The 15,277-nt window shown below is 33.5% G+C and overlaps 1 protein-coding gene across 1 annotated transcript; it reads left to right on the top strand.

Annotated features, from left to right (window-relative positions):
- Positions 1–9,382: 9,382 nt before the first annotated feature.
- LOC21406961 (7-methylxanthosine synthase 1) lies at positions 9,383–13,541 on the top strand. Its single transcript, XM_010105609.2, has 4 exons — positions 9,383–9,448; positions 10,112–10,513; positions 10,731–11,003; positions 12,723–13,541. Exons 1-4 carry the CDS (start codon positions 9,398–9,400, stop codon positions 13,080–13,082), a joined length of 1,086 nt encoding a protein of 361 aa, XP_010103911.1. The 5' UTR covers positions 9,383–9,397; the 3' UTR covers positions 13,083–13,541.
- Positions 13,542–15,277: the final 1,736 nt, after the last annotated feature.

The following is a 15,277-nucleotide window of genomic DNA, read 5'->3' as shown; positions in this document are numbered from 1 at the left end:
ATATTATTTATTTAATATATTTAATAATATTATTTTATTTAATATATTATTACATGTTTCAAAAATTAAACCACCAAACGCAGTTTCAGTTTTTTTTAAAACTGAAATCAATCTCTAAATAAAACTACCAAACGCATTTTTAGAAATAATTCAAAAATGAAACTAAAAACGTTTTCATTTTCATTTTCGTACAGAAAATAAAAACGTTTTGGAACCAATTCCAAACACACCCTTAAGTTGTGGTATTCCTTTTGTTTCCTCTTATAACTTTTCGACGGTCTAGATCTCGTGAGAAGCAACTTTTGAAGGTAAAATTGTACTTTCAAGTTCCAAGACATAAGACCCGTTTAGTTCACTGATTTGAGTTTTTAATTCGAGTTGAGATGTGATTTTATGTAAGAGCTTTTTACTGTAGCAAAAAAGTTATATGTGATTATTTGTGAGAACTTTTTACTGTAGCAAAACTCGAATTCTAAACTCAAATCAGCGAAATAAACGGAGCCATAGTGTGGGCAATTTCAATAAAAAATATTCGTCGACATTTGATTGATTTTTTTGGGATGGCAGAAATCCAAAAGTCCAACAGGAATAGCAAAAATCTAAAGTTGAATGTCATTTGGGCATTTCCTCGTGTTTCTCATAATTTCTAACGGTACTTCAGGAGCTTCTAAAATGTTGTTCTTTTATAGTATAATTTGAGTGTAGTTTTTGAGTTGAATTTGAGTTATAATTTGAGTTGAAGTTAGAACTTGAATAAATTTGAGTAAAATTGAATAAAGTTGAAACTTAAAAGAACGTAAATTTAAATAAAATTGAAACTTGAGTTGTCTTTTTTTGAGTTTTTTAGACAAAAGAACATGCCCTAAGATTTGGTGGGGATAATTTCTATATAAGGATATTTTTAAGATGAAAATACTGTTTTAATATTATTAAAAAAATAAAATATTAACAAGATATTTTATTGTAACAAAAAACATAAAAATAATTTTGTTAAAATTATGCACACAAGACACTAGGCAGCTTGCACATGCAAAATGTCAGAGCTCTTACAGGCCAACTGGCCAAGAGAGTCGAGACAACTAAAAAATGGGAAAGCAAATCCTTTGCCCGTTGATTGTCCATCTAGTTCTGTGATTCTGTCACCCTCCAATTATTGATAAAATCATATATATTTTTTTCCTGCACTAAAAATTATAATATTTTTATGATACGGTATAAAAAGTATCTTATAGGTAGTCTCTTGCTTTAAAGTTTTGAGTGGTTAAATTTGTAAGCTTCTACTAGTTTTAAGTATAGAGTAAATTACTATTAATAAAATGATATATATATATATATATTTTGGGTATTTATTAATGTCTTGTTTAGTTCGTAATTTAAAATCTTCTTGGTTTAAAACATGTTAATTTAAAAAAGTGTGGTGTAAATCTGTGGTTTGAATCGGTGTTTAAATGTGGTTTTTTACTTTTTTATTTGAACTTGAAATAATGTTTGAAATCTTGTTTAGATGGGTATGTATCCATTTTTTTTTGGGTTAAATTATTTGTTCAGTTTTAAATATTATTGATCGATTTTCATCAATTATGAATGGATTTTGAGTATTGAGGGAAAAAAAAGAGATGAACGTACACAGATTATGGATTAACATTAGTAAATCCTTGATGGATCGACTTCCATGAAAACAAGATATTAATCTACCCTTAATCAAAATCTAATTTGATTGAGAAATTGAAGTGCTAATGGCATTATAAACTTGATGAGAGACCTATTTTAATTGATTGATTTACTTTGATCGAGAGAGAAAAGTAAGAAATTGATTCAGAAAATATAGCGTAAAAAAAAAAAATTGAAACATCCATGTAGAAAAATAAAAATAAAATTAAAAACTTTAAAGAAAAGAAGAGGCAAAGTGCGGAATTATTATGGTTCTAGGCATAGTCTAACAATAACTTCGTAACAAACTCTATCCTAAAGTGACGAATACTCCAAGTTTAAAAAACAAAAAAAAGAAAGAATTATCTTGTTAGGAGAGAGAGATAGATCATGAAAGACGTGGAAGAACCAATCACAATAATTAAAAAATGATATAAAGAGTGGCCATGCTATGCTCCCTCAATGGAAAGCAGATTTCCTTGTCCTGTTGTCTCTCCGGATCTGTCATCCTTGCGTTAGAAGAAATATTTAGCATTATTGAGAAGTAATGGCAAAGATACGCGTTCAATAAATAAGGATTTTGTTTAGAGATTTGTACAAAAAATAACCCAACTAAAGTATACTAATAAATAAATATCTCTAGTTTTGTTAAGCTAAAGAAAATGCAGTTGTTTTGAAAAAAAAACACTAAATTAACCAATGACCTACGTTTACCGATTGATTTATTTTGATTAAGTGCTTGCAATGCAAAAAAAAAAAAAAAAAAAAGGTAGAGAATTCGAAAAGATTCATGTGGAAAAGACTTCAAAGAAAAGGTAAAGCTAGGAATAATAGAAACTAATTTTAAAATTATGACAAATTTGAGATTAAGAGAGTTGTGTAGGGAAAAATCTTACACTTCACCTCAGGCACTAGATGAGCGCCACGTGGCACAGTGGGTGGATTAGTGGCCATGATAGCTCAGCATAAAGTATTCACAAAATGGAATTTGGTAGAGGCACCGTAAGATGACATAAGAGGTCGACCGTAGAGAAGAATGAAGATAGGTGAGAGATCGACCGTACAGAGGCGCCATGGCAGACAAGAGGTCGACCACTTCAGGCAAACGTAAGCGGAGACAGCATGATAGGCGCCTGAGGAGCCGATTGCACGCAGCCCAAGGGAAACTGAACCTGCAGGATATCTTACGCGACTTGTAAGCAAGCGAAGTTGGCAGGGGAGCAGGAAAAGGATCACTGCTGAGGTTGAGGGGAATTGAGCTAATATTTATGTGAAAAAATGGTGAGCCCAGGGGCTCACAACTCTATAAGAAGAACTTGCATTCAAAATTCATAGTGAAGATTTTTTCCTCCTCATAGTGGACGTAGCTCCAGAATTCAAAGTGAAACACTATAAAATTCTTGTGTTGACTTTCACTTAATTTTCTTTAATCACGTTTTAATCCATTTGATCTACACATAAACTTATAAAAAATCTATTATTAATCTGTTGACGAATTTTCACCGTCAACTTCGTCAACCAAGGTTATCCAAAGATTGCAATAATTTGAGATTTAAGAGAAAAATGACATTTCACAGAAAAAAACAAAACCCACCCATGCATACATCTCAATGTTATCTGTTATAGGGCCACTTGGATATCAAGAGGACGATGGTACCATAAATATTATAAAATAAAACAGAGATGTACAAAGGACTAAAGCAGAGAAAAATTGAAGAGATAATCCATGGATAAAGTAGAGAAAATACTCTGCATGAATGGAGGAGACGGAGAAACTAGCTACGCTGGAAACTCCTTAATTCAGGTCCTTCTCATATCCCCCTCGTTCTACACTATATATATATATATATATATAAATGTTCATCGGAATTATCTTTGAATGTGGTTTAATTCCATTCTATGCCAATTAACTAGCTCAGCATATTTCCATTCTTAAAAGATTATTAAAGTTATTAACAGGAGTGCTCAATCCCTTATAAGCATAAAATTATTCCATGTTTAGTTAACATAGCCAAAAACTCTTACAAAAAAACATAATTATCACGTCTTTAGTGTCATGAGCATCAATGCATATGTTACCATGAAGAGTGACATGAAATTCATATCATCTTTATTCTATCATGGTGCTTACACTTACATCTGATTTTCTGCACATTTCTTTTTCCGGGATAAGTAGGGATTAAAGTCCGTCTAATCAGCTCTAATCTCGATTGAACTCGAGTCAAAATTCATGTTGCGCATCTTGGAGGCAAAAATCTAGAACCTAACTCTGATACCCACTTGTTAAGCCCTTATCGGCCTAACATAACTATTCGTTCTCATGTCTAGTTAAATCTCCTTAGTTCGTTAATGGGATGTTTTCTCTTTAGATGGGGAATAATGAAAACTGCCGAATGATTTGACGTATTGAGGACCATAACCTAAGTTTCTTTATATACTGCCCCATTAGGCTTCCATTAAACATAATTGGGTCAATATGGATATCCACCCATTCAGCCCATACCCTGTTAGGAGACTATTTAGACTTTTCATAATTAGATAACTTAATTAACCTAATTACTTAAATAACGTGAATATAATTGTTATAAATATGTGGCTATAATTATTATTAGGAAATATAATTTCCTAACATATATGTCATTTGGGCATTCCTCGTGTTTCTCATAAGTTCTGACTTTACTTTAGGAGCTTCTAAGATTTGGGGTGGACAATTTCTATATAAGAACAGTTTGGACATTATAGCCTTAAAGTCGGTCTCATAATACAAATAAAATATTTTTTTTAAAGATGATAATACCGTTTTAATATTATTAAAAAAATAAAGTATTAACGAAATATTTCACTATAACGTCAAAGAGTATCAAAATAATTTTGTTAAAATTATGCACACAAGACACTAGGCAGCTTGACGAAAAAATTTTGCTCCAAGTTTAATGATTTGACGTATTGAGGACCATAACCTAAGTTTCTTTATATACTGCCCCATTAGGCTTCCATTAAACATAATTGGGTCAATATGGGTATCCACCCATTCAGCCCATACCCTGTTAGGAGACTATTTAGACTTTTCATAATTAGATAACTTAATTAACCTAATTATTTAAATAACGTTAATATAATTGTTATAAATATGTGGCTATAATTATTATTAGGAAATATAATTTCCTAACATATATGTCATTTGGGCATTCCTCGTGTTTCTCATAAGTTCTGACTTTACTTTAGGAGCTTCTAAGATTTGGGGTGGACAATTTCTATATAAGAACAGTTTGGACATTATAGCCTTAAAGTCGGTCTCATAATACAAATAAAATATTTTTTTTAAAGATGATAATACCGTTTTAATATTATTAAAAAAATAAAGTATTAACGAAATATTTCACTATAACGTCAAAGAGTATCAAAATAATTTTGTTAAAATTATGCACACAAGACACTAGGCAGCTTGACGAAAAAATTTTGCTCCAAATTTAAAAAAAAAAAAAAAAAAACACAGAATTATCTTGTTAGGATAGAGAGATCATGAAAGACGTGGAAGAATCAATCACAATAATTAAAAATGATATAAAGCTCAATGGAAATTAGATTTCCTTGTCCTGTTGTCTATCCGGATCTGTCATCCTTGCATTAGAAGAAATATTTAACATTATTGAGAATTAATGGCAAAGATACGCGTTCAATAAATAAGGATTTTGTTTAGAGATTTGTACAAAAAATAACCCAACTGAAGTTTACTAATAAATAAATATCTCTAGTTTTGTTAAGCTAAAGAAAATGCAGTTGTTTTGAAAAAAACACTAAATTAATCAAAGACCTACGTTTATCGATTGATTTATTTTGATTAAGTGCTTGCAATGCAGAGAAAAAAAAAAGGTAGAAAATTCGAAAAGATTTATGTGGAAAAGACTTCAAAGAAAAGGTAAAGCTAGGAATAATAGAAACTAATTTTAAGATTATGAAAAATTTGAGATTAAGAGAGTTGTTGTAGGGAAAAATCTCACACTTCACGTCAGGCACTAAATGAGCGCCACGTGGCACAATGGGTGGATTAGTGGCCATGATAACTCAGCATAAAGTATCCGTAAAAGGGAACTTCGTAGAGGCCGACCGTAAGATAACGCGGGAGGTCGACCGTACATAAGAATGAAGATAGGTGATAGGTCGACCGTACAGAGGTGTTAGGGCAAACAAGAGGTCGACCGCTTCAGGCAAACGTAAGCGGAGACAACATGACAGGCGCTTGAGGAGCCGATTGCACGCAACCTAAGGAAAAATTGAACCTGCAGGATATCTTACGTGACTTGTAAGCAAGCGAAGTTGGCAGGGGAGCAGGAAAAAGATCACTGCTGACCGACATGCACTCCACCTGCCAACGACTACATCCAAAATATGAGATGATGTGATATAATATATAGTGATGGAATGTAATGATAGAAATGGCAGAGGTTGAAGTGAATTGAGCTAATATATATGTGAAAAAATGATGAGCCGAGGGGCTCACAACTCTCTAAGAAGAACTTGTAATCAAAATTCATAGTGAAGATTTTTCTCTCCTCACAGTGGACGTAGCTCCAGAATTCGGGTTGAAATACTATAAAATTCTTGTGTTGACTTTCACTTAATTTTCTTTAGTCACGTTTTAATCCGTTTGATCCGCACATAAATCTTTAAAAAATATGTTATTAATCTGCTGACGAATTTTCACCGTCAATCAGAGTTATCCAAAGATTGCAATAATTTGAGATTTAAGAGAAAAATGACATTTCAAAGAAAAAAACAAAACCCACCCATGCAGGCACCTTGGATTCCAACAATCACCAAGTCTCAATGCTATCCGATCGTCGTCATAGAAAAATTATGAAATATTTTATAATAAGAGTACTTGACTGGTTAAGTGGGGGCCTTTTTTTTTTTTTAATGGATTTTTATAAGGTTTTTTTAATAATAAAATAATTTATAAGTTTTTTTTTTTAAATATAAGAAATTCTTTTATTATTGCATAAAACGCATCTTTTCAATTAACAATAGTTGCCGGGATACTAACTATATTTCTAAAATAAAAAGGGTAAATATAAAATTTTATAGGAACAGTTGGATATCTAGAGGACGATGATACCATAAATATTATAAAATAAAACAGAGATGTACAAAGGACTAGAGCAGAGAAAAATTGAAGAGATCTAATCCATAAATAAAGTAGAGAAAATACTCTGCATGAATGGAGGAGACGGAGAAACTAGCTACGCTGGAAACTCCTTAATTCAGGTCCTTCTCATATCCCTCGTTCTACACTATATATATATATATATATATATAAATGTTCATCGGAATTATCTTTGAATGTGGTTTAATTCCATTCTATGCCAATTAACTAGCTCAGCATATTTCCATTCTTAAAAGATTATTAAAGTTATTAACAGGAGTGCTCAATCCCTTATAAGCATAAAATTATTCCATGTTTAGTTAACATAGCCAAAAACTCTTACAAAAAAACATAATTATCACGTCTTTAGTGTCATGAGCATCAATGCATATGTTACCATGAAGAGTGACATGAAATTCATATCATCTTTATTCTATCATGGTGCTTACACTTACATCTGATTTTCTGCACATTTCTTTTTCCGGGATAAGTAGGGATTAAAGTCCGTCTAATCAGCTCTAATCTCGATTGAACTCGAGTCAAAATTCATGTTGCGCATCTTGGAGGCAAAAATCTAGAACCTAACTCTGATACCCACTTGTTAAGCCCTTATCGGCCTAACATAACTATTCGTTCTCATGTCTAGTTAAATCTCCTTAGTTCGTTAATGGGATGTTTTCTCTTTAGATGGGGAATAATGAAAACTGCCGAATGATTTGACGTATTGAGGACCATAACCTAAGTTTCTTTATATACTGCCCCATTAGGCTTCCATTAAACATAATTGGGTCAATATGGATATCCACCCATTCAGCCCATACCCTGTTAGGAGACTATTTAGACTTTTCATAATTAGATAACTTAATTAACCTAATTACTTAAATAACGTGAATATAATTGTTATAAATATGTGGCTATAATTATTATTAGGAAATATAATTTCCTAACATATATGTCATTTGGGCATTCCTCGTGTTTCTCATAAGTTCTGACTTTACTTTAGGAGCTTCTAAGATTTGGGGTGGACAATTTCTATATAAGAACAGTTTGGACATTATAGCCTTAAAGTCGGTCTCATAATACAAATAAAATATTTTTTTTAAAGATGATAATACCGTTTTAATATTATTAAAAAAATAAAGTATTAACGAAATATTTCACTATAACGTCAAAGAGTATCAAAATAATTTTGTTAAAATTATGCACACAAGACACTAGGCAGCTTGACGAAAAAATTTTGCTCCAAGTTTAAAAAAAAAAAAAAAAAAACACAGAATTATCTTGTTAGGATAGAGAGATCATGAAAGACGTGGAAGAATCAATCACAATAATTAAAAATGATATAAAGCTCAATGGAAATTAGATTTCCTTGTCGTAGGGAAAAATCTCACACTTCACGTCAGGCACTAAATGAGCGCCACGTGGCACAATGGGTGGATTAGTGGCCATGATAACTCAGCATAAAGTATCCGTAAAAGGGAACTTCGTAGAGGCCGACCGTAAGATAACGCGGGAGGTCGACCGTACATAAGAATGAAGATAGGTGATAGGTCGACCGTACAGAGGTGTTAGGGCAAACAAGAGGTCGACCGCTTCAGGCAAACGTAAGCGGAGACAACATGACAGGCGCTTGAGGAGCCGATTGCACGCAACCTAAGGAAAAATTGAACCTGCAGGATATCTTACGTGACTTGTAAGCAAGCGAAGTTGGCAGGGGAGCAGGAAAAAGATCACTGCTGACCGACATGCACTCCACCTGCCAACGACTACATCCAAAATATGAGATGATGTGATATAATATATAGTGATGGAATGTAATGATAGAAATGGCAGAGGTTGAAGTGAATTGAGCTAATATATATGTGAAAAAATGATGAGCCGAGGGGCTCACAACTCTCTAAGAAGAACTTGTAATCAAAATTCATAGTGAAGATTTTTCTCTCCTCACAGTGGACGTAGCTCCAGAATTCGGGTTGAAATACTATAAAATTCTTGTGTTGACTTTCACTTAATTTTCTTTAGTCACGTTTTAATCCGTTTGATCCGCACATAAATCTTTAAAAAATATGTTATTAATCTGCTGACGAATTTTCACCGTCAATCAGAGTTATCCAAAGATTGCAATAATTTGAGATTTAAGAGAAAAATGACATTTCAAAGAAAAAAACAAAACCCACCCATGCAGGCACCTTGGATTCCAACAATCACCAAGTCTCAATGCTATCCGATCGTCGTCATAGAAAAATTATGAAATATTTTATAATAAGAGTACTTGACTGGTTAAGTGGGGGCCTTTTTTTTTTTTTAATGGATTTTTATAAGGTTTTTTTAATAATAAAATAATTTATAAGTTTTTTTTTTTAAATATAAGAAATTCTTTTATTATTGCATAAAACGCATCTTTTCAATTAACAATAGTTGCCGGGATACTAACTATATTTCTAAAATAAAAAGGGTAAATATAAAATTTTATAGGAACAGTTGGATATCTAGAGGACGATGATACCATAAATATTATAAAATAAAACAGAGATGTACAAAGGACTAGAGCAGAGAAAAATTGAAGAGATCTAATCCATAAATAAAGTAGAGAAAATACTCTGCATGAATGGAGGAGACGGAGAAACTAGCTACGCTGGAAACTCCTTACTTCAGGTTCTTCTCATATCCCTCGTTCTTATGCTTTACACTATATATATATATATATATATATATATATGTATATATGTATATATATATGTATATATGTATATATATATATATATATATATATTGTTCATCGGAATTATCTTTGAATGTGGTTTAAAGTTATTAAGAGGAGTGCTCAATCCCTTATAAGCATACAATTATTCCATGTTTAGTTAACATAGCCAAAAATTCTTATTCTTACAAAAAACACAATTATCACGTCTTTAGTGTCATGAGCATTAATGCATATGTTACCATAAAGAGTGACATGAAATTCATACCATCTTTATTCTATCATGGTACCTACACCTACATCCGATTTCCTGAACATTTCTTTTTCCGGGATGAAAAGTGTTAGATGATTCGTTATAACTTGGTCGAGTAGAGATTAAAGTCGGTCTCATCAGCTCTAATCTCGATTGAACTCGAGTCAAAATTTATGTTCTAGAACCTAACTCTGATACCGACTTGTTAAGCCCTTCTCAGCCTAATATAACTATTCGTTCTCATGTGTCTAGCCAATGTCGGATTTCGTATCATTTTCAATATCAGCAAACCTTAATTTTCTTATTGAAATAATAGTTGTTGTATGTTGGTACTTACGTTTCATGTCTTCTAATTGCTATGCAGAAAGAGATGATAATAAAATCAAAGCCTATAGTAGAAGAGAGCATGAGAGAGCTGTATTTGGGCACTTTTCCTAATTGCCTAAGAATTGCGGACTTGGGATGTTCCTCGGGTCCAAACACTCTTCTCTTCATCTCCGAGATTATGGATTTAATCCATTTTACATGCCAAGAGTTGAACCACAAGGGACCGACATTCCAAGTGTATTTGAATGACCTTCCGGGAAACGATTTCAACACCATTTTCAGGTCATTGCCAAGCTTCTATGAGAAACTTAAGAAGAAGGGAGCGGATTTCGGGCCGTGTTTTATCGCAGGAATGCCTGGGAATTTCTATGGGAGGCTCTTTCCTGACCATTATCTTCATTTTGTTCATTCTAATTACTGTCTTCACTGGCGCTCTCAGGTTAGGAAGGGAGAAATATCTCCATTTTATTTTCTGTTCCTAATTAGAAAAAAGGTAAACTCCTTATCATGAATTGAATTTGCATGCAACTGTTTAGAATTGATCATGTCCGAACGCATTAGTTTTTGCTTTTAATTGGGAGTTTGACTTTGATCAATCAAGTTTTTATCCTCTTTTTTTTTGTTTAATGTAAATATTATATATGCAATTAATACAGGTTCCTGAAGGAGTTGTGAGTAAATCAGGAATTCCACTAAACAAAGGGAATATCTACATTGCCAAGACAAGCCCCATTATAGTATATGCCTCATATCTCCAACTTTTTGAGAGGGATTTCACATTGTTTCTAAGATTACGTTCACAAGAGATTATTCCTGGTGGTTACATGGTCCTCAGTATGATTGGCAGCGACAAGAAGTTTTTATCTGGCAATCACAGTTACACTATTTTCGAGTTACTAGGAATCACCCTCAGTGACATGGTCCAGGAGGTACGACACTCTTTCATCAATCCTTTCCTGTATAAAGTACATTAAGCAATGGGAGAGTTATGTAAATGAGGAAATGGGACAAATACTTTTATGCCTCGTTTATTTCACTGATTTGAGTTTTCTGTTTCAGGTTTTTACAGTTAAAAGTTCTCAAAAAATGTCACTTCTAACTTTTTTTTTGCTACAGTTAAAAGCTCTAAGAAAATGTCATATCTCAGTTGGAATTGAAAACTCGAATCCGATAAGCGAACAAAACTTTCGAGTGCATGGTTTGAATTTTTACCATTTACTCTTAATTAATATTTTTTTTAGTCAAATAACTAAATTAGTCAAAAGAGTATTAATCAAGAATAAGGATTAAAAATTCATACTCATACACTCTAAAAACAAATTCAACAATTTTCTCAATATATAAATGTATCCTATGTTTTAACTTTATTTAGAAAATGTACCATTTATGTTGAACTAAATCCATTGTACCAAAACATTTCTAGTATATATTAAATTAACACTGGATTAGTCAATACTAAATTTTGATTATTGAAAAGGCCAACATAATCCTGAATATATGTAAGGAAAAAAAAAAACTAAACTAATTTTAGAAAAGATTCAATTTTTTTATTTTTATTTTTTGTGATTTTTTTTATCTTTCCTTATTTTTCAATTTTTTTCCTTTTCAAGGATATTTTGGTCATTGCATTCGTCACAATTGAAAATTGATTGGTCCAAGGCACTAAGTTGGTGCATACTTGAAATGTTTCTAATATAAAAAGACGGGGTACATTTAGGGGTTTCAATTATATCTCTCCCCCACACGAACCTTAGAAAAAAGAGTGTATGACGGTTGAAGTTCTGGGGCCGCCTCTGGGCACTCCGCTGGGCTCCCAGCAATGAAACTTGGTCTTTCGACTCGCCTAGTCGTGAGCTTCTCGTTAGTGGTGGCGGTGTACAGCATGATGGCTCCGTTTAGGTGGATCTAAATCAGTTTAGAGCTTAGAAGCCGAACGGATGAGCTGCGTTTTTAGGCGAGTTTGTTGTTTAGTGGCTGGGATCTCTTGGCCGACTATCTCTCTCGACGGCCCTTTGGCTAGTTACCCTTCACCGGAGGCTTCTAACTGTGGTGGTCAGAAGTTTATTCTATCTTTTGATATAACTTTTGTGTTTGAAATAGGGACGGTGGTCTCCCCACCCAACCCTCGTTTGTTTTGTGGTTTGTTGTTAGTTATTGGTAATCAACTTAAGGCCGTTTGTATGTCTTTTGATAGAGTTGTCTTGGTCCAGCTAGAATGTTTTTTCTTTCGTGTACATGTCCCTTCTTTGTGGGGTTTGGCGATATATCCCTCCAGCGCTCGAAAGCCTATTTCAATGGGAGGGGTGTCTTCAATTCAAGCTTTATGTGTGTTCGTTGTTAGTGTGCCGAGGTGTTCTCCTGTTTTCGGGGCTCAGGCGCGCGTCTATCATTCTAATGGATCATTAACATTGTACCGAGATAACTGTTTATCAGTTTTTAATTAAATGCAATTTCCTTAAAAAAAATGAAATGTTTCTAATATGCAACTGCTGAAGTTTAAATCAAATAGTATACATTCTCAATAAGCCTAAAACAATATATTTATGTAAATGTCCCCTAAACACTTGTTTTCAATGTATGGTGTGGTCATATCTACTACTTATATATGTATTTGTGCTTCACATAGAAATTTGTGATTTTGAACTCAGGGATTACTACAAGAAGAGGAATTGGACTCTTTCAATTTGCCATATTATGCACCAACTGCAGAGGAAATGAGACAAGTAATTGAGACAGAAGGGTCCTTCGATATCCAACGACTTGAAACAGTCAAAACGGATTGGGATGTTAATATCGACAAAGGGAACAAAAGCTTAAGCAGAGGCGAGTACGTGTCCAAGGGTATAAAAGTAGTTGTACAACCAATTCTGGCAAGTCATTTTGGAGAAGAAATTATGGATAATTTGTTCGAGAGGTTTGCAGTAAAGATGGACGAGTATTTGGAGGTTGAGAAAGGCGAGTACACCAACATTGTTGTTTCCTTGAAAAAAAGAAATACTTCAGAGTAAATTGCACCGTTGCATTTTAAACTTTTTGTTTTTGGTATAATGCACCCGAAGTTTCAATTTTAATAAATTGCATCCTAAACCAATTTGAGTCCAATAACTAACGAGCGTTATTAAATTGACGGTTTGAAACTCAAGATTCCCACTTGACCTCGTTTGAAAATGATGAGCTTTACTTTTTATGTGCGATTCTTGTGTCTCAAATCGTCAATACGACAACGCTCGTTTATTGTTGGACCTCAATCACTACTAAAGGTGCAATAGTGCAATTTACTCATTAAGTTATGATGTACCAGGCAATCTGTCTATGATAACCAAGGATCTGATGGGATTACCTCCGTTTCAGTCTCTGTTCTGTTAGCATTCTTCAGTTTGCCAACTAGGGTTTCTCATTTGTTGGATTATGTACTTCGATGTTTCGTTTATTAGAAACTTAATTGCATAAATTACTACAGAACTTGAAAAGAGAGTTTCAATCTTTTATAGTTGTGAAGTCCTTTTTAAGCTGTAGGAAAGAAGTTAAAAGCGTTAAACAAGACACCAGAATTAGATTAACCTATCTGATTGAACATATCTCACAACTGACCCTCTTATGAAACAATTCCTCACAGAAAGCTGAAAAGATGCATTAGAAACAGCATATCAAGACTCGAGTTCGAAAGCCGACATTATATCGCATTCAAGAGAGAGTTCATTTCAGATGGGTAGAACGTAAACACAACTTGAACTTGGGGGATAATAAAAATCAAAACAACAAAGCCAAAAAGCACACAAATAAACCAGATGAACTTTTTGCAAGAATTCTAAAAAGCTAGGACTGATTGTATAGAAGTAAACAGTAAGAGAGACGACCATTCTTCGGTCTCTTAAATCCATTCAAAACCTTACGAATAACAGCCTCCCAAAAATCCAGCTTTATTGGTGACAACAGAATTCCAAGAGATTTCAACCCAAAAAAGTAAAACAACTGTAACGTTTTAGAGATTTTCCTAAAAAAAAAAACAACAGAAAACATGAGATTTTCCCTTTTTTATTTTTATTTTATTTTTTTTTAAAGCCCAAACATATCGGCAGATTCCTTTAACCCCTATTGACATTATATAACGCCTGCAGTTAAGGTTTTTTTTTTTTTTTTTTTTTTTTCCTCCTCCTCTTAGATGACTGTTAATTATATAACAGCTTCTTTATAGATCTTCACAAAGTTAACCAATATGATAAACGAGAGAATTGTATGAAAATCAAAGATGAGAACCTGCTACATTTCTTCCCTTTATAATTCAAAATCCTCAAGTTCATCAAATTTCTTGCTCAGCTTCCTAGATCTTCACTACCCCTTCCATTGCATTCGATACCCTAATTCATTTGTTCCTTAGTTCAAGTTCGAGTTCAACAATGTTCAAAGACAAGGGGGAAAAAAGTTCATCTGTTAGAATCTCACATTGGTGTTTATCATTCTATTAGAATCTCACATTGGCTGGAGATATTGGTATGATTCACTTAATAAGGTGAGAACAATCCTCCCCTAACAAGTCAGTTTTGCTAAGTTGAGTTAGATCTAATATCCTTTGATTTCTGTAAAATTGTATCAGAGCATGCCCAGTTTTGCAATGTTGGGTCTCCCAATATCGACTTATTCGCAGCGGTTTGACATGGTCCACACTGTGCTTGAGAGGGCATATTAGAATCCCACATGACTGGAGATATTGGCATGATCTACTTAATAAGGTGAGGGCAATCCTCTCCTAACAAGCCGGTTTTGTTAAGTTAAGTTAGACTCAATATCTTTTGATTTCTGTAAAATGGTATCAGAGCAGGTCCAGTTTTGCAATGTTGGGTCCCCCAATATCGACTTATTCGCAACGGTTTGGCATGGTCCACGCTGTGCGTGAGGGGGTGTATTAGAATCCCATATTGACTGGAGATATTGATATGATCCACTTAATAAGGTGAGGATAATCCTCCCCTAACAACCGGTTTTGTTAGATTGAGTTAGGCCCAATAACTTTTGATTTCTGTAAAAAAAATTTCATTTTCCATGCTCCTCAGCAACTGAACAGCTGCAGTAGTATTACCCGATTTACAAAAACCATTTAGCAATGTGGTGTAAGTAATGACATCAGGACCTCCACTAGTCATTTTGCGAAAGCATTCTTCCGCCTCGTCAAGCTTTCCTTGGAGCAAAAACCCTTTCATTAGAG

This window comes from Morus notabilis, unplaced genomic scaffold, assembly GCF_000414095.1.
Source record: "Morus notabilis unplaced genomic scaffold, ASM41409v2 Scaffold165, whole genome shotgun sequence".
Classification (NCBI taxonomy): Eukaryota; Viridiplantae; Streptophyta; class Magnoliopsida; order Rosales; family Moraceae; genus Morus; species Morus notabilis.
The sequence above is the reverse complement of the archived record's forward strand: the minus strand, read 5'-3'. Positions and strand labels throughout refer to the sequence as shown.